The sequence below is a fragment of the Lepidochelys kempii genome, chromosome 2, assembly GCF_965140265.1.
Source record: "Lepidochelys kempii isolate rLepKem1 chromosome 2, rLepKem1.hap2, whole genome shotgun sequence".
NCBI classification, from domain to species: domain Eukaryota; kingdom Metazoa; phylum Chordata; order Testudines; family Cheloniidae; genus Lepidochelys; species Lepidochelys kempii.
This window is the reverse complement of record NC_133257.1, coordinates 209,798,028-209,818,585: the sequence shown is the minus strand read 5'-3', so window position 1 is coordinate 209,818,585 and position 20,558 is coordinate 209,798,028. Positions and strand designations below refer to the sequence as shown.

The window sequence follows — 20,558 nt, the reverse complement described above, 5'->3', positions numbered from 1 at the left end:
AGAGGCTAGATATTTTTTACCTCCTCAGTATTTAGATCTTTAGTAAGAATTGCACAGTCCCAGTGTCCTAGTTTACCGCCCCTCTGTATGCATCCCTCAGTCTGGGCTTTGTGAGGTTGAAAGACATGGAGAATAGCCATAATGGCCAACCCTCAGTCATTTTATAAATCTAGATCACTGACATCAGGACAACAGGTGAACAAAGAAACCCAATCTACTTGGCTCCTCCTAAACCAACTACTAAACAGTCCATTTAAAATTCTTACTGTAGTTGTTGCTGCTACCTCTGGTAGCTGTTGTTTCTACTGGTTTTGTGCCATCTGAACTGACTGTCATCGACAACAATGTGTCCTATCTGCGTCAGAAGGACCTGCTGTATTCCAGAGGGGAGACAAAGATGAGGCCCAGCAGAGTGGTGGTAACAGGAGAAAGATTCTATATCATTCAACTATTAGTAAAGAGAACTAAGAGGGGCTTTTTTCCCTCCTTCTCTTCAATTTCATCTTGCTCTCTGTAAACAGCCACTAATTTCTGCTTGATCCTCCTGTCCCTCTTTCTTCAACTATTCCCTCCAAATAAATGAAAACCCCAAGCTGGGTAGGGCAATATTCTACAGTTTCTGCTTGTCCACTAAGCAGCTGAGAAACTGTCAATATCTAGAAGGGTGATGTGCCTTTTCTTGCTTAATGCAGCTGCTGTGCTGTGTTAACTTTCAACTACAAATATCACTTTGATATCTTTCTCAAGTGAGCTAGCAAAACCCTGTCTTTCAGCCACTCACTCTTGTAATTCCATATCATGGAGTTTAGCCCTGGATGCAATTTTCTGCTTATCTCTTAGAAATAAAAGCACCCTTCTGAAGACTGGATCACAGGGGGATATCAAAAGAGGAGAGTGTTTTGTCTGTGAGAAGAGTGTTGTTGAGAAGGTTCAATCCTTGTGGGAGGGAAGACAGCCAGAAATACTCTAAATGCGAGCCTCTGTATAATAACCTGATATCTAACATAACAATTTAAAGCAGAACAAAACTAACTTTTAGTTTGGGAGTGGGTGGCTAATTTCACTTACCCATTTCTAAACACCAATCGTTGAAGACCTAATCATTGCCATCCCAACTGTGAACAATTTTGGATTCTCCTTTATTCCTTCTAATCTGGAACATCCCTAATACATCTTTCCTCTCTCAGGCTCTGAAGGGCAATATAAACATAACCATATTTTGCTGTTTTCCTGGTAGCTGTTGCCTGATGCCCTAAAATAAACCCTACACTCCACCATACATACTTGTTAATAGTTTGAGAATATCAATAATTGTACAAACACTTATGGGATTAGCGCTTTCCTTAGAAACCTTTCAGGATGCAAAAAGAAAAGGAGTACTTGTGGCACCGTAGAGACTAGCAAATTTATTTGAAAGCTTACACTCAAATAAATTTATTTGTCTCTAAGGTGCCACAAGTACTCCTTTTCTTTTTGCGCATACAGACTAACACGACTGCTACTCTGAAACCTTTCAGGATGCAGTATTTTTTAGTTTTGCTCTGGCCATTGCACAAATATTAGTTTAAAAAAAACCTGTGTTGGTCACTCTCTTGCCCTCCTTATACATTAAATTACTTATTTTATGGGCTTGATGCAAAAATTACTGGGTGAGGTTCTATGGCCTCTGTTATGCAGAAGTCAGACTAAATGATCATAATGGTCCCTTCTGATGATAAAACGGACAAATCGATGAATCTTGCAAACAAAGATGAATTTAAACACACACACACACAAATCTTGGATAAGTCCGCTCTAATGTTTGCTTTTTGACATATGCACTACAGTCTAGCTTCCCATCATAGGTATTTGAGCCGTCAATCAACTTGATAGCTAAGTGCTAATTTAATTACAACTAATCATCAATGGAAGAACAGTTCCATCTCTTAATCCAAACTAGAAGCTTTTTCAAAATCTGGGAGTAGTTTAGTTAAACCAGTTGCGGCAAGTTGGAACAACTGGATCAGTATGTCTCTGTTTGATAGCTATGCTTATCGGGTTAGATCCCAACACCTGATTAAAGCTGATTGGGTCATTGGGATTGCCTTGGTGTAGGGGAATCCCTATCTGGTGTAGAGCTGATGGACCCCACCAGACCTGGCACAAGGATTATGTCGGGGCACAGTCAGAACTCTGCCATACTCAGTGATCCTTGGCTGAGGAAGTGCCCCATTGGGTATCACTGCAGCCAGGCATAAGATAAAGCAGCCTTTAGGCAGCTCTAAGTTACTCCAGAGTTCAAGGAAGCTAAAGGTGACCTTTGCCCATTCCTAGCCCCTCAGCTGAACTGAGTGGAGCTCTGATGCAGCTAAGAATCTGGCCCATGAGTTTTAAGGACCCAGTCCTTCAAACATTTACTAATGGGAGTAGAAAGTATTGACAGGACAGGACCCTTAGTTTGCATTTTTCTAGTACAAAATCGAGGAATATCGTTTGGTAGTGCAGATGGGAACTAAAACTACCAGTGGCACAGAACAGGGAGTACTGGTTCAGTTGCATGTTGAGGGCACTCCTTTCAGAAAGTCAGCAAATGCAACTTTTAGCCTTACAAAGAGAGTTAGTGAAATACATTGTGTATATACACGATCCTGCTTTCCAGGTTGAAAGAGCATAATAAAGATATGGTTTTAAATAAAAGTAAATACGGATTTAGTGACAGGAAAGAGGACACTTCTAATTTTTATGCATTTCCCTAACTTGAAACAGGAGAAAGTTTTTAATAAAAACTTAGTAGCAGTTCCCTTCTGTTGCAATTGTATCACTTTTGAATCAAAGCTGATGTGGGCTGTTGGTGTCCTAGGTTCTAAGCAGACAGCGTGTTACTTCCCAGAGAACACTATGTGCTATACAGGAATTCAGAGGCATCATCAGCTCTTATACAATGGGCCACTTCCAGCCATGCTTAGAAAAGAAATACATTTGATACTTTAACCTGTGTATATGGAAAAGATCAGAGAATCTTCCTTTACGTCTCATGTTAGGGGATTAACGTTTACTCCTTTTTATTTTCTATCTTCTTTGCTGTAACTTCCAGTAAATACATATTTGTTTTTATCTAATGGGATCTGATGCTGTATTGGACAATAAACTATCTGGAGATTTCAAACAGGATGTTACCTTTGTCTTGTAAGGAGATGTAGTCAAATGAGTGACCTAGTCAAATGAGTCACCTACTTACTGGGCACCAGGACAGTCGCTACTCCTAAGAGATGACCCAAAGGGACCTGCAGTTACACTGTAAATGTAAAGTGAATCAAAAGTAACTTGTGCCATTCTATCATCCCATTGCTTTTTCGGTGGTGGGAATCTAAGCCTCCTGCTGCACTTTTTCCTTTCAACCTTAACTAGAACAAAGGCGCTATCAATCTTAGGAGTGAGGTGAGCTTTCTCAGCAAATGACCCATGAACTGTGGAACCCACTTCCAGAAGAGAACCAGAATAATCACGGAACTCAGCACCTTTAAAAGAAACAGCAAGTGATGAAGACTAAGACACATAAATACTAGGAGATGTACAGTTCTCATGCAAGCCTTAGGAGATCCACCATTAGCAAATATCTCTACCTCAAAAGAAGAGGGAATTCAAACATGAATAAATCTCTTATTTGGAAACAAGATAATTTCAAACATGCCAGCAAGAATGAGTTGTATGACATGTTATTGAGCAAGCTGGCTTTGAGTTACAGGAGTGCATTATTATTAACAAGCTTTTTAGAAAACAAACGCACACATTTTTCATAGCAGCCTAACTAAAAAAAATGCCTCATCAGATTTAATGTTTGTCCATACAAAAAAAGTCACATGTAGGCGGATGCTAAGCATAAGAAAATTCACTCCTTTCAGGCATTTTCTCAGACAGTTATAATGGAGTGAAAACTAGGGGTTAGAATAGATTTGCTCATCCAACCTTCCAGTATGGGCGTGCTGTGACTCCAGCCTGTGCTGTAGTGTTAATCTTCCATCACCATGGAACTGGTATTCCCTAATATTATATGCTAATGTATGCACATGAACTGTCAAAGATAAAGACTCTCAAGCCACACCAGGGAATAACTTGATGCGTAAACTTAGAAGCGCCCTTTAACTTCTTGGAGAAGTGAGGGGGGAATTGGATGCAGGCGGGTGGCCTGCAGAACAAAAGCAGATGTTTCTAGATACTAGCTCATGCTTGAGTCTGCAGCAGCTTCAAGATATGTTTGAACCAAACAATTTCTTTAGCACAGACACACAATGAGATGTCAATACTTCATGATGCTAACTTTGAGTTGGGATTGGGGGAGGAGTTTCCTTCAAAGGAAGAGCTGGCTTGGAGTTATTTCCAGTCTCATGATGCCTTTTGTCTCAGAGTTTGTTTCTTCTAAGTATCTTTTCACTCACTTCAGCCCAGTGACATATGCTGCCTTATGAACAAGTCTCATAACTGTAGGGTAATTTTCTTTCTCTCCTCTACAATTAGTGGCATTTGATCCTATGTGTTCTGTTTCAGTAAATGTGTAAGGGGGGAGCTCAGTATTAGCTGGACTCTGCTATACTTTCTGTTATCATAAACTGCTGACATTTGTTTTTTTTTAACACTTGATTTCAGCCTGCCTTAGCAAGACTAGTCTGTATTATGCTAAGCATATTAATTAGCATTGCCTGTGCATTATATGACTAAAAATTATGCATTTTGTATGCACCTATTATTCATAAAGTGCATAAACACATTCATATTACATACAAAGAAACAACAAAAACTGTTTTTGTACCAACTGTGGCTCCCTATATGAGGCTGGATTGTTTGAAAGAAGGGTACAAAAAGTTTGAGTCCATGATTATAGTTTGCCCAAGACTTTTCTTTCCTTTGGTTTACTATTCCAATTCCTGATCCTTTCCTTTTTCCAGCGAAAACACATTAATACAATTTTTTTCAGTCCAAAATAATTTCCAGAGCCTGGTATATTTGTTACTGTGTACTTTAACACCGCAATATATTACTAAATCAGTGTTATAATTTAACTGAAGTGGTTGTTCCAAAATAGGCTGGAGGAAGCAGCGAAGGTAGATGCTTTGGCCTGATTTTCTCAGCAGGATGGTATTGAGCTTTGTCTACACAGGGAATTTGCCCTGATTCCAGCCTATGTTCGTCACTTTCAGGTTTAAATTAGTGTAAATGGTGAATTCTCTGTAACTTGAAGTCTTTAAATTATGATTTGAGGACATCAGTAACTCAGCCAGAGGGTATGGGTCTGTTACAGAAATGGATGGATGAGGTTCTGTGGCCTGCAACATGCACATCAGACAAAATAATCATGATGGTCCCATCTGACCTTAAAGTCTATGAGTAACCAACCACCACATGTAAATATGTTTGCTTTTTAGTTTTATACTGTGCAGCCTAATTGCCTTGTAGTCTGATCCTATTATTATTATTTATTTAGTGCCATAGTTATGCATAGCACATGTTAGATATACAGTATCCACACAGAAATCACAAGCTAAACTGGGTTAGGCCAAGTCATTAATTAGTTTGCAGATCAGAGTGTAAGTTGCAACAGCTGGGTGGTCTCCATTATTTAACCTGTCCCCAAGATTTGCAATCAGGCTATGTACACTATGGTGATCAGTGTTGATCATTAAAGAGTCCAACACACACTTCATAAGAGCAAGGCTGTTAATTCTGCAACTAACTGATCATTTCAACTGCAACTCTGATCATTTCATTCTGTCTATATAAATCTACCCTATTAGTTCTCTCGGAAAATGTATTCTTTTTCTTCCTAACCTACACCATAGTGTAGTGTTGCTGTGTACTTTTAAATACACCCCAGAGTTAGCTGCATTTCAGTGGTGGATGAACTGATACTTGCATAGAGTTTATATATCAATGTGTAAAAAGCTCCAGTTTCCTTCAAGAATATCATTATTTTCAAAATGTGTAGCAATGAAAGCAAAAGAGAAGAACAACTGAGTTCTCAAACTATTATGTTGTTTTTCTTTAAAGTGACAGCTTTACCTGATCCCGCAAATCCTTACACGTTTAGTCATCACGCAAGTATTTCCATTAATGCTGAGAAGACTTACTTGCATGAGTAAGACTGACATATGAACAAGAGTTACAAGACTGGGCCTTCCAACGTTAAGCAAAATTTAACATCCTAGTAACTATAATGCAACCCTTTCCACTTCCATTGATGCTTTACTCCTGAAGCTCATAGTTTGAATAGATCAGAGTTTGCCACAGAGCAGGTGTTATCAAAATATTAGAGCTAGGTGAAATTTTCACAGGCTTTAAGTTGAAATTTTAACGAAAATTAAAAATTTAAAGAAAAATGAGGGTTTTTTTGAGATTTTTTGTTGTTGTTTGCAAATGAATTTTTGCTTTATTTAAAAAAAAATTGAGCAAATAATTTGGCGCAGGCGCAGTGACTGCCTGGAGGTGGGTGGGTGGGGAGATGGAATGGGTCCCGCCCCCAGTGGGAGCTCGCTGATCTGAGTCCCCGGCCCAGTCCCCATTTACCAAATAATTTTAAAAAAACCAGACAACGGTTCCACTTAGAACACTACAAAATGGAAACAACTTTGACATACATTTTTCCATTTTCTTGACCAGCTCCACAAATTATGTGCCAAGGGATGTTCCACACAGGAGCTCTCACCCATTTCAAATCACACAAGCTGAGCAATAGTGCTATACTACCTATATGCTCTGGCTGTTTTTCAGGAACAAAGCATAAACATTGTGGACAACAGGTCCGTTACATAAATCTGTTTGGCAAGTGTTTTTTGCTTCCTTTCTTGACTGGCCACAAAAAAGATTTTACTTTAAAAAAATGAGGAACAAATGACCAGATTCTCCAGTCCCGCCCCCTCCACCTCTTCATCTTGCAGCACTCATAGGGCAAAGTCAGAGGGCAAAGATGGGAACACCGTGTGTGTTTGGTGGGCGTATTACCAACCCCAGGTGGTCAAAAATCATGAATCAGTCCCCCCCAAAAGCCTGAGATTGGTTTATAAATCCTGAGATCTTTTTAAAAAAGAGTAACGCTGGGGGTCGGGGGCATGTAGGTTCCCTCTGCTCTGTTTATTTTTTTCAAACCATTTGGGGGCACTTGGATGTAGTGCTTAACGTGTCATGGAAGAGTGGCCAGGGCTCAAGTGATTAGGCGCTGGGGTCAAACAATTTTTTTACTTTCATAACTGATGCGGCAAGCCCAGAGGTGCCAGGGCTATGATGTACCAAGCCCAGAGGTGTCAGGATTCAGCCCTGGCACAAATTAAACACTGCTGCAATCATCAGGGCTATGAATGCACTTTTATTGCTTGGCAAGCCGCATGGCTCAAGCGATAACATGACGCCAGCAGCTGGGGCGGGCAGGAAAACCTCCCTGGTTATGGGACTTGCCCTACACCTGGCAGCGTTGGCACTGTTCTCAGCAGCCTCCTGCCACCGCCGGGGAGGCACACACGGCACCCCTGCAAAGGGCCCCGCAATGCCCCAGGGGTCGGCACCAGGCTCCCTCCTGGCCTAGCGCACTGAGGCACCGACAGCCCCTGGGGCTCTTTGCTGTGGTGACCCCTGGTGCCTAGGGTTATAAGCAATGGCTGCTGGGGTTACCATCTGGCCAGTATTTGACTGGCCTGGCCAGGTTTTCTTTGTTTTATTTTTTTTTAAATGGATTTTGCCAGTTGCCAAAAAAATAATTTAGTCTGTCGGGTTGTTTTTTTTTTAAAGATGTCCATTATTATCACAACAGCCTCGGCGAGCGATGGTTCAACGTTTCTGTGCCCAGCTGCCGATGAAGTGAGCTGTAGCTCACGAAAGCTCATGCTCAAATAAATTGGTTAGTCTCTAAGGTGCCACAAGTCCGCCTTTTCTTGTTCCTAGTTGAAGCTCTCCCAGTTGAAGCTAACCGGCCAGAGCTGTTCAGAGAAACCCGCAGCAAACCAGGGTGCAGGATGGAGGAATAGCTCAGTGGTTTGAGCATTGGCTTGCTAAACCCAGGGTTGCGAGTTCAATCCTTGAGGGGGCCATTTAGGGATCTGGGGCAAAATTTGGGGATTGGAGAGGGCTGGACTAAGATGAGCTCCTGAGACCCCTGCCAGTCTCTGAGTCTGCGGTGCGCGCCTGCGCGCCAGACCTGGCTGCTGAAGGGGGCTGCGGCGCCGCCTCTGGCTGGCTGGGGTGGGCTTGCCCCGGGTCAGGGGTGTCCGGTTTTTTTTTTTTTTTTTTTTTTGCAGGGGTCAAAGGCGGTAACCCGAGGCGGTGCCCGAGCCCCTGGGGCCGCCCCAAAGGGGGGGGGCCGGGGACTCACATCAGCGACCTCCCACTGGGGGGCGGGACCCAACCCACCTCCGGGCAGTCACTGCGCCTGCGCCATTCCTCGGGCCAGAGGGCGGCGCGCGGCCAGTCAGTGTAGGAGGCGGTATTTACGGCAGCCAATCAGAGCGGGGATCGCCATGGGGGCGTGTCTCAGAACGCTGCCGCCGCCGGAGTTCCGTTGCGTGTCCCGACTCCCGGCGACATGTGGCGGGGCAGCCGCTGGCTGCGGGGGCTGGTGCTGCCGGCGGCGAGGGGGCTGCGGCTGGCGGCCTCGGGGGCCGCTGGGCGCTGCGCTCCCTGCTGGGCGCGGCGGGCCCTCGGCGGCGGGCCCAGCGCGGAGCTGCGGCCGGGCGGAGGAGCCGAGCAGGAGCACAGGGCCCCAGGTACGGCGTGTGCCGGGCTGGGGGGGGCGCCAGTGCCGCCCCCGCCTTACGCACTGCTCGCCCCCTCCCCGGGCTGAGCCGCCCGGCCCCTGCCCTGCACACCGCGCCCGTCCCCCACCCCGCTGCTCCGATCCCACGGGGCAGTGCCTGGCGTGGGGGAGACCAAGCCCTGTTCCCTTCAGCTCAGCCCAGGGAGTTGAGGATTGGTTGCCCCTGCACGGAACCAGGGTTCCCCAGCCATCCCCAGCCTGCGTCCAGCGAGATGTGCTCCAGGAAGCTCTGGGCTCTGACCCAGGCAAAGGGGGGTGCTGGGCCGTGCAACTGAACTGACTGGAGAAAGCCAGTGGGTGGGCACATGGGTCAGTACAGCCGTACTGCCCTGCTGCATGCACCTGGTTCGGGGACGGCCAGCTGCTCCATGCCCATGCTAGTGCGTCTGTAACCTGTGTCTGTGCAGTGCCTTCTGGGCACCTGCCCCACAGCTTGCAGAAACAGTGCATTCTGGGACATTTTAGAAGATGCCTGGTGCACTGTAGAACAGCTAGTCCATGTCCATACCAGCTCAGATAGAAAAAGTCCTCAGACTTGCAGACAGCATCATCTGCCCATGTTCTAAGATCCATTTGGAGTAAACTGGCTGGGGCACTTTTTGGGTGTAAATGCAAACTGTTCTAATTTCTCTATGAAAGAGGGAGCAAAATCTTCTGTCACTGCAGTGGATGTGTGTAAATACGGTCTTAAAAACAGTTTCTCCTCTCTCCCCCACCCCCAGTGGCCATGACAGTGGGGGGTTCTGTCTCCCTTCCTCCTTTCCCAGAGAGTAAATCTTGACAGCTGTCTAAACACACACAGTGCTGGTGGTCTTATTTGACTCCACATGTGATATGTATGCATGACTAGTTTAAAAACTAATTCTGATCCTAAGAATCTTCAGTGGGATCAGTCATACTACTTAAGTCTGTCATTTCACACCACTAAGATCCTTCTTCCAATAAAGCACAGTGTTTCACTGCTAGGAATTCAATACCTGTTCAAAATTAGTGTTTTTGTAAATAAAAAGTAAAAGAGGATTAGCAAGAATTTCCAACTCTGCTGTAGATAAAATATTGTTACAGAAGATTATGTAAAGATTCTGCAAGTTTGGGCATGAACATACTGTATGAATTGAAGGTCCCTCTCCTCTGACCTGTATGTCCTGGTTTTGTGACACAAAACCATCCCCACCCAGGCAAGCCAGTGGAAGAGGGTTAATAAAACACAGGACAAAAGAAAGAAAAATATACTGTGTCCTACAGTCAAAGATGAGACAGAGTAAAACTATTGGTTTTCAGGGTCCTCTTCAGCTGTGGAATCCAAATCTTTGAAGATGATTTGTATTTAATGTTTTTGTATATACATTCTAATTTCTGCTGAGGACACAGGCTTCAGGCTGGCAGAAAAGGGGGAGGATCAAAAGGGATCAAAACATGAGTGGAGCATTCTTGTGAAGTTTTCAAGTTAAATATAGCTTTTGGTAGAGGTACAGGTATGTATACTGTACAAAGTTGTTTCACACATCTCTGCTGAAGAAGATAAACTCTTTTGCCACAGATGTCAGCCAGGTCTCCCCTAGAAACTATTGTTGGTATAATATCAATGGGAGGAGGGCATGGTGAACCAGACAAACTCACATTTCCATATTTGCAAAAACCCTAGGGTATACTTATTTATACTGGCATAAAAGTACTCTTTCCATTATAGCTTATTTTCCTTAGAGAATAAGCGGTGTCTGCACTAGGAGAGCTTGCTGGTATAGCTATATCAGCAAACCTCTTCTAGAGTAGACCTGGCTGTAGCAGTCATTTTGATTGTGTGCCTGGGGGGGCCGAGGGGCTCATGTGTTTGTTTTACAGGCCTCTGATCAGTTTCATGCTATATACACATCTGGTTATTGCCTCCTTATTTGGCTTTTTCTCTGTATTAAGGTTGATAGGTAATGAATATGAACTCAGGAATGCTCTGTTAATTTTACAGTTCCATGTAGGGGAAGTGGCATTGCACCTTACTACAAATAGAAACAGACCTTGTTTTACCTAGTTAGGTCTTAGCTACACACACAAATTGTACCCATTTGAATAAATCTATTTAGAAACAAATTAGTTAAAACTGTGCATGCAAGGGGGTTGTGCTGATCTATGTCAGTTTCTGAATGGATTTAGTTAAATTGGTAAGAGTGGGTCTGTAGACAAGGTTCTATGGTCTGTTAGAAATGATGAGACCAGGTTAGGACTACAAGTAGGCCACTACCAAATTCATGGTCCATTTCAGTTAATTTCACTGTCATGGCATTTTTAAAATTGTAAATTTCACGGTTTCATATATTCAAATCTGAAATTTCAGTGTTGTAACTGTGGGGGTCCCAATCCAAAAGAGGGGTGTGTGTGCACATCACAAGGCTGGTGTAGGGGGGTCATGGTATTGCCACCCTTCTGCACTGCTGCCTTCGGAGCTGGACAGCTGGCTAGCAGCCCTGGAACTTCCTGCAGCCAGGTGAGGATCCCAGAGGTGGGTCTCACTTGGCCCTGGGAGGGGCTTGTGCAGGGGAAGAAGAAGTCCTATCCCTCCCCAGCCTGTCTGGGACTAGCAGCTAAAGCCCAGCGCACCGTATGAGCCCCTGGCAGAGGCACCCCCGCCCTGCCCCTCCCTGAATCCAGGCCTAGTGCTCAGGAGTTAAAGGGGCCTTGGTCTGGCTGTGTGTGGGGAGACTGACCATGGCACCCCCTGATCATGGGGCCCTAGGTGGTAGCTCACCTGTAAGGCCAGCAATGTCACCCCAAAAAGTGACAAACGCCAGCCTCCATACCATGCCACACTCACCTCTGCGCTGCCTCCAGAGCTGGGCTTCTGGCCAGCAGCCACTATTCTTTAGCTGCCCAGCTCTGTGAAATCTGATCTCCCTTACAATAGCCAGATTTCACCAGGGAGATCAGATTTCACGCTCTGTGACATGTTTTTCACAGCTGTGAATTTGGTAAGGCCCTATTTATAAGATCATTTGTTTCCACAGTGTGTGTGTATGCTAGGTCAATTTTGATATGTTTGTTTATCGTACTTATGATTTTATAGTGCACTTGTTCCCATTGTACCTAATATGTCCTTAGCACAGGCTTTTTAGAACTTAACAAGCATTGATTTGAAATATTATATCCAATAATTACAAATAACTAAGTCACTATCTCTTGTTAAGTCTTACAAGTCACCTAAAGAAACAGTGTATCTTAATGCTCCCTGTCTACATTAGAACCTCAGAGTCACAAACACTTTGGGAATGGAGGTGGTTCATACCTCTGAAATTCTTCTAAACTCTGAACAAAACGTAATGGTCATTCTTTCAAAAGTTCATAACTGAACAGTGACTTAATACAGCTTTCAAACTATAGTATATGGAAGAAAAATGCTGCTTTTAACCATCTTAATTTAAATGAAACAAGCACAGAAACAGCTTCCTTGCTATGTCAGATCTTTTTTTAAAAAACTTTCCCTTTTTTTAGTAGTTTATTTTTAACACAGTACTGTACTTTTTCTTTTTTTTGTTTTTTTGTTTTTGGTGCTTCTCTGCTGCTGCCTGGTTATGTACTTCCGGTTCCAAGTAAGGTGTGTGGTTTACCAATCCATGTATAACTCTGGTGTTCAGAACTCTTAGGTTCTACTGTAGCTGTCAGAGAAGTGTATAGCACACTGTGGATGCTATATAAATAACTGATGTTTAGTAACAGAATATTATTAACCATAAGAATCAGTTTAGTTCCCTGTTTTTAACTTCCAGGAGTTTGGTTTTTCTCAATATCATTATTCTAGCAACTGGAATTCACATTTCAATCCTTGTTTTTTAGCATCATCTCAAATTCCAGAATGGATGGCTATAGATTATAATTTAGTTCACCCTCACTCTTCATTGTTTTTCAGCAAGTTTAAGTAAACAGTTTTTGTAATTTGTTTAAAAAGAGAAATCACAATTTGAAGTCTTGTTCCTTGTTTCAGATCATGTGCTTTCCAAGTTCAATATTGATTTTATCATAGCTCTACTGAGGCAAGAAAATGCTAGCAACATTTGTGTTATCCAGGTGCCTCCAGAAATGAGATACAGTGATTATTTTATAATTGCGAGTGGAGCTTCTTCAAGACACCTCCATGCGATGGCGCACTACATGCTGAAAATGGTAGGACAATTATTTCCACTCTTCACTTGCTTTAGATTCTGAATAGTTTTAATTGGAAATGTATGTTGTGAAATATTTGCAAAAGTGAGAATTAAACATAGCAAAATATATACATTTTATCTGTTAAAGTAGCAACCAGACAAGGTGAGGTTTGTTGTTCTGATGCAGTATTACCCTTTGTACAAATAGGAGATGCTGAACCTAATCTGCTTTCTTAGGTAAAGAAATAAAATGTAAAGCGTAGACTGTGAATGGAGACCTCTCTATACAAGGAATGATGATGATTGCAGTGCAGAGTTTTGTGGAATGAGAATCTGGGCCCCCAATACAGAGAGGATGGTAACTGGTGGTGGAGTGATGCTAGTTCTGGTTATATGTGACATCCTAGAATGTTCAAAGTTTAAAATGCAGTTGAGCGATCTAAGCAAAAATGGCTTTGTTACTTAAATACCATATTTCTTCAAAGGAAGGCATGGCCTTAAACACTGGAGTAGATTGTCCCTTTTTGTACAAATAAACATAATCCAGTTCCGGTGTGGGGAGACGGACAGTAGCAGCTTCATGGAATTGCCTTCACTTCCCCTGACCTTAGAGCCACCCAGTGGAAGTATCGGGGATGGGAATGGGAATGTGGCTGTCTGCATCATACTCACCTCTAACTTAGCTGACTAAGAAACATCTTCTTTGCTTCCCCATTGCGCTGAGTGGCAGCCCCATCTTCTTTGGAGCAAGGTTGTGCTCAGGGCACTTTTGAGAGCCCATGGTAGCATGGTAAAGGATGGGTCTCATGGGATCTGAGATTTAGGAGGTCAGACTATCTTCCATTTTTGAGGGCGAGATGAATCACACACATCCTAATACTATGATGTGTTGGAAACCTAGATGTGTAGACTCAATTTCTTGTCTTGTACCTCATGTAAAAACCTGCACAGAGCTGTATTGGCCTGTCCATGATTTGATTTTTCATAAGAGTGGGTCAACTGTTCCGGCCTCTTCCATAAAACACAACTCTTCTGTCTCTCTGTGAGAAGATCTAAAAGTGCTTGGATAGTGATATAATGGTTATTGACTTTGGAACAGGGATTCTGCAAACAGCTTTTGGATCTTACAGATTTCCCATCTTATAACACCTAAATCCTTCCCCTGGTGCTTCAGTCTGGTTCTCAAAAATATTTAATTCTGTGGACCACAGTTTGAGTATTGCTATTTTAGATCATCTTAAATTAAGTGCATATTACCTATGAAGCTTGTCCGATTCATAGGATACAGTTAGCTCCCTTTAAATGGCAATTGCTATAAAATTACACATTCCAAGGTTTGCTCATGGGAGTTAGCTTTGTGCCTGTCTAGAGGGAAAGGGAGAACAGCAGTCCTCCTTTAGTTGGAATTATACCTATTAATCTCTTGCCGCACACAGCCTGTGCAAAATCTAGAAAGGAAATAGTCCATCTGCTCATCACATCTGGATTCTGGGAGCTTTTATTCTGGCTGGATTTTTGTATTGAAAACAAAGATGGGGTTGAAGAGGCTTATAGTACTCCAGGTCTGCCCAAGATTTACAGCAGCTTTCATGTCTTGTAAGAGCCTGGTTTGCTCTTACTTGTGCAGCACATAGACTGTGTAACTTACACGCTTCACCAGTGGTAGCTGTTGACATTAGCTTTGTATTCTTCTTGCCTTTGCTGCTGATCCTGCCAGCCACAAACATCCAAAAGGTGAACCACCATTTTCCTTCTTATTTCCTGTTTGCTGTAGGGTGGGTTCTGCAGTCTGACATTGATCACTTAAGCATTTGGGTTCTTTCTAACCCCTCCCCACCTTATTCCCTCTCCTTTTTTCCTCCTCTGAATCTCCCCTCCCCTATCATCTTACTCGCTCGCTCCTTGCTGTCTCCTGTTTTTTTTCTTCCAAAATGGTAGGTTTTAACAGAGAGAAGTAGGACTGGAAGAGGAGAGCTGAACTCTGTTAAGCCCCAACCTAGGGGCACCTGTGTTCTGTGCCATACTCCATTCATCACTGCAAGCAGCATTTGGCTTAAAGCTGTGGAAGTTGTATTGATGTGATTTAACATACTAAATTGAATACTTACCCAGCATTACCTCATTTGCATGGTCAGTACTATATCAGTCCGTCCTGCTGTTTCCATGTACCCAGTGGTGAGCTGCAGCTGGTTTGCACCGGTTCACTAGAACCGGTTGTTAAATTTGGAAGGCCTTTTAGAACCAGTTGTTCCGCGAGGGACAACTGGTTCTAAAAGGGCTTCTAAATTTAAGTGGCCAAAAGTGGCGCCTTAGGCGCCGAATCCATGGGTGCTACAGCCCTGGAGCACCATGGGAAATATTTGGTGGGTACAGAGCACCCGCCGGCAGCTCCCTGCCCCACCCCCAGCTCCAGCTTGCCTCCGCCTCTGAACACACCATCCTGCTCTGCTTCTCCGCCCCCCCCCCGGCTTCCCAAGAATCAGCTGTTTGTGTGGGAAGCTGGGGCAGGCTGAGAAGCAGGCAGCGGTTTCCTGCTCAGGCCCAGGAAGGTAGAGGTGAGCTGGGGCAGGGGGGTGCAAGGAGGGCTGCCTGCGCTGCAGCAGGTAACCTGGGGGGAGTGGGGGCAGGGGAACCGCTCCCCGCCCCAGCTCACTTCTGCCACCGTCGGCCTGAGCTGGAAGCTGCTGCCTGCTTCTCAGCCCTCCCCGGCTTCCTACTGAACAGCTGATTTGCGGGAAGCCGGGGGTGGGGCACAGAGAAGCAGAGCAGGGTGGTGTGTTCAGGGCAGGAGGCGGAGCGGAGGTGAGCTGGGGCCAGGCGGGGAGCTGCCCGTCGGTGCTCTGCACCCACCAAATTCTTCCTGTAGGTGCTCCAGCCCTGGAGGACCCAGGGAGTTGGTGCCTAAGGCGCCACTTTTGATGTGATCATTGGGGGAGCAGCTGCTCCCCCACCCCTAGGAGCCAGAGGGACCTCCCGGATGCTTCCTGGGAGCTGCCCCAGGTAAGCACCTCCAGGACTCCCCACCTCACCCCCCCGGCAGGTGCCTCTGGCTCTTACGGGTGGAGTGGGGTGGTGTGTGCATCCACTGCGGTGGCCCACGAGACCTGCCTGCCCGGTTCTGGGGGCAGTCAGGGAACAGGCGAGGGGGATGGATGGGGCAGGGGTCCTGGGGTTGGGGGGCATCAAGGAATGCGGGGGGGGGGGGTTGTTGGATGGGGGCAGGAGTCCCAGGGGATGGGCAACAACCCCCTCGTGGGGTGAGGAGGGAACACCTTGTTAAGATTTTGGCAGCTCATCACTGCATGTACCTCTATGTACAGCAGTGCCTTTTTGCCTAAAGTCCAGAAAGTCTTCTTTTCTATCCTTCCTCTCCAGCCTAATGGAAAGGGCTTCTTGGCTCTGGGCTGCAGCCTTCTCCTCCCCCTGGTGGCTACTGTTTGTAGCACCAGCTCTGTACTACTGAGCAGAAGCTCTACAGGAGGAGGAAGTCCCTGTGAAAGGGTAGAACTCGGAAGAGATTTGGGCTCCCCTTTCCTGGGTAACCTGAAAAAGGTGGGATTTGGGCAGCCACTCGAGCACCCACAAGAGAATTCCTGAAAATGGGAGTCTTCTGAACAAACCACAGATTTTAACAAACCTGAGACAGCTTGGGGCAGGAGAGCATGGCAGTTGGTTAGGTCCATTTCTTCTCCCAGCCCCACCTCTTGTAAACGGCATGATGACAACTACTATTTTACCTTTCTTAAAAAAAAAAAAAAAAAGTCACAGGGCAGATGCATTTGGGAGCTTAAATCTTCGAGTCTTGCCCTACTGCAGCTTTGACTTATCTTTCAGTGAGATATTTTAAAAAGCCCTAATACCTCAACTCAACCTTTCCCTGCATTGCTACCCACTTAGCAGTGTGTGCTGACCCTTGCTCTAGTTTAGGCAAAAATTCAGATAGTATTTCAACAGCTAAAGACCGACTGGGAAAATATTAGAAGTATATGATAGCAAGCAAGGGAAAGGGCTTATTCTTTACTGGGATGTGTTGTACCACTTATTCTTACCCTCAATTTTAGGTTGTAACTTTGTAAACACAGGCCCTTTACCATCTTGGGTGTCTGTATGCTGCCAAAACCAATAAGGACTGCATTTGTGATACCATTTTTCTGTTGAAGTCAGACACCCTCCCTAGCCAGCCAGGCCTTTCTGCTGAGAAGAATATCCTAACCAATTGGTTACAAAATCATCAGAGACCCAAACCCCTGGATCTTGGAACAATGGAAAAAATCAGTCAGGTTCTTAAAAGAAGGGTAAAAATAATCTACAATCTACTTTTTAGACAAGCATCTAGTATTAAAGACTTCAGATGGAGAATTTACCATGTTCTTTGGTCATCTGTTCCAATGGGTAATTTTGCTCATTGCTAATATTTACATCTTATTTCCAGTTTACATTTTTCTACCATTAACTTCTGGTCGTTGGATCTTTTATGTCTTTGTCTCCTAGAAAAGAGAAATTGTCCAGTAGTTCTTTATAGACTATGATCAAGTCACCTTTTTAACTTCTTTTCAATAAACAAAATAGATGTAGCTCCTTGAAAGGGACTGTCATGTTTTCCAGACCTTATTCTTTAATCTCTTCCAAATTTAACATCCTTTTGAAAGCACAGACACCAAAACTGGATGTAGATTCCAGTAGCCGTTTCACCAGTGACGTATTCAAAATTAATTCCTTAGACAATTTGTCAGGCTTTAGCTGCCTGATGGGCTTCAATACTTTAGAATGAACATTTGGAAGTATCTGTCTTCACACTGATTTGCTGCTTCTTTTACAGTACAAGCAACTGAAACAAGAAAATGATCCTCACATTCAGATTGAAGGGAAAGAGACAGATGACTGGATATGCATTGATTTTGGTAAATATTTACAAATTTCACAGATGCTAGTTCCATGTGAGCCATGCGTTGAAGGCAGCATTTCACTGGTAAAACTAAGTTGTTGCAGATAGGTCCTAATACTTAGCTCTTCTCTAGCTCCAAGTATAATTTAATTGCCTGAACTCTATTGAGTCCTTCCCCAGTGTTAAGTTTCACTGGAGGAGAACATTGGCATTGAACACTGTGGAATAACTACTCTGCAGTAGTTAAAAAATAGTTCTTAATTCTCAAGAGTGAGGATCGAAAGTTGTGGAAGGAGATATGCAAGGATGTTTCAATAATTATACATTTATCTAAAAATGTTACTTGCATTATATAAACCCTCTTATTCAATTGATGGCTTTTTTGCCTAGATTAACAGTACTTCACTAAATTCAGACTCTCACTGTCAATTAATGCCAAGATTCTAGCTCATAGATTCTGCATTTCCCTGTTCCTCTAATAAATATACAATTTTGTAATGAATATGTGTTAAAGTGAGAGGAACCAGATCTATCATTTTAAAAGCTGTGTGTCAAATTATGCAACAATGAAATGATAATTACGACCCAAGTCTGGACAAACTTTGTTACCCTAGAGTACAACTCCAGAGATGGCTAGGTGGAGTTGGCTTTTTTACGTATTATTGCTGGACAACAGTACACTAGTGAGACATCCTACGCAAACACTCTAATTTAATGAGATTTTGAGCTCTAAAATCAGTGATCAGAAACTTTAACATCTGCCTTGAAAAGCGTCTTATGCTGAGAAATTTGAATCCTACATTACGTTCATGGTAATGATTTCTCATTGGCTTAGTTTATAAAATTACTACACAATTTCACATAGTGCAGTTTCTGTACTGTGTTCACATTTACATAGGCTTTCTGTTTGAAACTCATTTAAGGCATTTTTCCCCCCTACAACTTTTATAAGGTAGCTGAACATATAACGTCCTTGTTGCTAGAGCCTTGTGGATTTGTTTCATTTTCAGGTGTTAAGTCTGATCAGCGCTTTATGTCCCTCTCCCTGTTTCACAGAAAGGTCAATTTTCTGCAAGCCAACTGAAAAGCCTAAAGAGTAAACAGATTTTTTTACATGTTAATCTGAATGTAGTTAACTACATTCTAAAACTGGTTATCAACAAGGGATCTGGGTCCCCCTGGGGGGCTGCAAGCAGGTTTCACAGAGTTTTTTATAGCATGCTGGGGGAGCCTCAGGAAAAAAAAGTTGAGAACCCCTGTTCTAAAAGTTTACTTAAACTTCATTGCCATGGTTATTCCATTTTATAGACTTGAATACACCTATATTTTGTAAATACACTTTTGGCATTAAAGTGTGCTTACATCATTTCAGAGGAAGATGTCTGGCTTTTCAAATTTCCACATTAGATTCACATCCTACATAATGTGGTAGCACGTTGTATATTCTAAGGGATATAGACTAAACTGGTGTTTTGTTCAACTTATATTGAATTTATATATATTATCATATATACTCAATTTATACACACAACCCACACTAGAAATGAGAGTTTGTATCACTGGAAGTTAGATTTCCAGCTTTCCAGTAGATGTCACAGCTCTTGCTTCTAGCCCTGGACATTCTGGGGGTAACATACTAACATCTTCAGAACATTTGTAGTACAGAAAAAGTAGCATAGGTCACAGTTGTTTTTTAAAATGCATTATAATTGGGTGCAGTGTACTAGCATTACATAAAGAAGGATATGAAAGTGTTGCAATTAAGTTACATTTTTCTATAAAAAGTGCAGCATACATGTTGGCATGGTGAAAAGATTTTGGCAACTTAATAGTACACATGAAATTTAACCTGTACTTTGTGTTTGTGTCCATTTTTGTCTTTGTGTCTTTCTGTCCTGTATAGGTAGCACAGTGATCCATTTCATGCTTCCTGAGACACGAGATATTTATGAGTTGGAAAAGTTATGGACGCTCCGTTCTTATGATGACCAGTTAGCACAGATGGTTCCAGAGTCTTTACCAGAAGACTTCGTATTTGGACTTACTCAGCAGCAGCACTGACGAAAATCTTTCCGTCATGAAAGGAATACATACAAATAATGCAGTTAGAGCACTCACCACTTCAGGATTAAAAGAGTGAAACAAGCAATTTCTGTGGTTACTTCTTGGGTGAGGGGACACAGCTAAGAGCCACTTGCTTGAATACCCCTCCACTGTTGTGCAGTTAGTGAGGGACGAGGCTTACAGCAATACAGCTCTAGGACACAAAGTACCTAATTGAATCTGTCTGGAATTGTGGGTATTATGATTCAAGTTGGTAATTGTTTTGAAGAAGTGGATTCTAGCCCCCTTGTTCTTCCAGAAGTGCAGGGGGACCCTGTGACTGAAGTAGTCAGCATCTCAGTTGAAGTTGTAGCTGAAAGTATACTAAAGGAAGAGTAGCAGCTATTTGAATCAGAGACAGTCAACATGAAACTCAGTTTAAAAGGAACTTTAGTTACGATACCTGCCCCTGAATCTTCCTACCAGTGTTTGGTTTTAATACCGAAAGTGTCTCCCTCTGCTGTTGCTGTATGTGAAAATGAAAACCCTGCTCTAGGTCAATAATCAAGGTGTTATGTAAATTGTATTGGTTTGAGAGTTAATTTACTGTGTCCCTTTAACACCATTTACTAGCATGGATCCATTGTGAGCAGAGCTCAAACCTTGTTTAATCTGAGGTTAAAGTACAACTAGGGGAAGCAAAGTAGTATTGGGAAGGGCTTGTTCA

The 20,558-nt window shown here is 43.3% G+C and overlaps 1 protein-coding gene across 1 annotated transcript; it reads left to right on the top strand.

Moving 5' to 3' along the window:
• The first annotated feature begins 8,510 nt into the window (after nt 1-8,510).
• MALSU1 (mitochondrial assembly of ribosomal large subunit 1) lies at nt 8,511-19,937 on the top strand. The gene is made up of 4 exons (XM_073333724.1): nt 8,511-8,723; nt 12,744-12,922; nt 17,723-17,804; nt 19,692-19,937. The coding sequence occupies exons 1-4, from the start codon at nt 8,543-8,545 to the stop codon at nt 19,847-19,849; spliced, it is 600 nt and encodes a 199-aa protein (XP_073189825.1). The 5' UTR covers nt 8,511-8,542; the 3' UTR covers nt 19,850-19,937.
• The last annotated feature ends 621 nt before the right edge of the window (nt 19,938-20,558 follow it).

Coding starts and splice junctions, on each gene's coding strand:
- MALSU1 (XM_073333724.1), top strand. CDS start 8,543: ATGTGGCGGGGCAGCCGCTGGCTGCGGGGGCTGGTGCTGCCGGCGGCG. Junction 8,724..12,743: donor GCAGGAGCACAGGGCCCCAG/GTACGGCGTGTG, acceptor TCCTTGTTTCAG/ATCATGTGCTTTCCAAGTTC. Junction 17,805..19,691: donor CTGGATATGCATTGATTTTG/GTAAATATTTAC, acceptor TGTCCTGTATAG/GTAGCACAGTGATCCATTTC.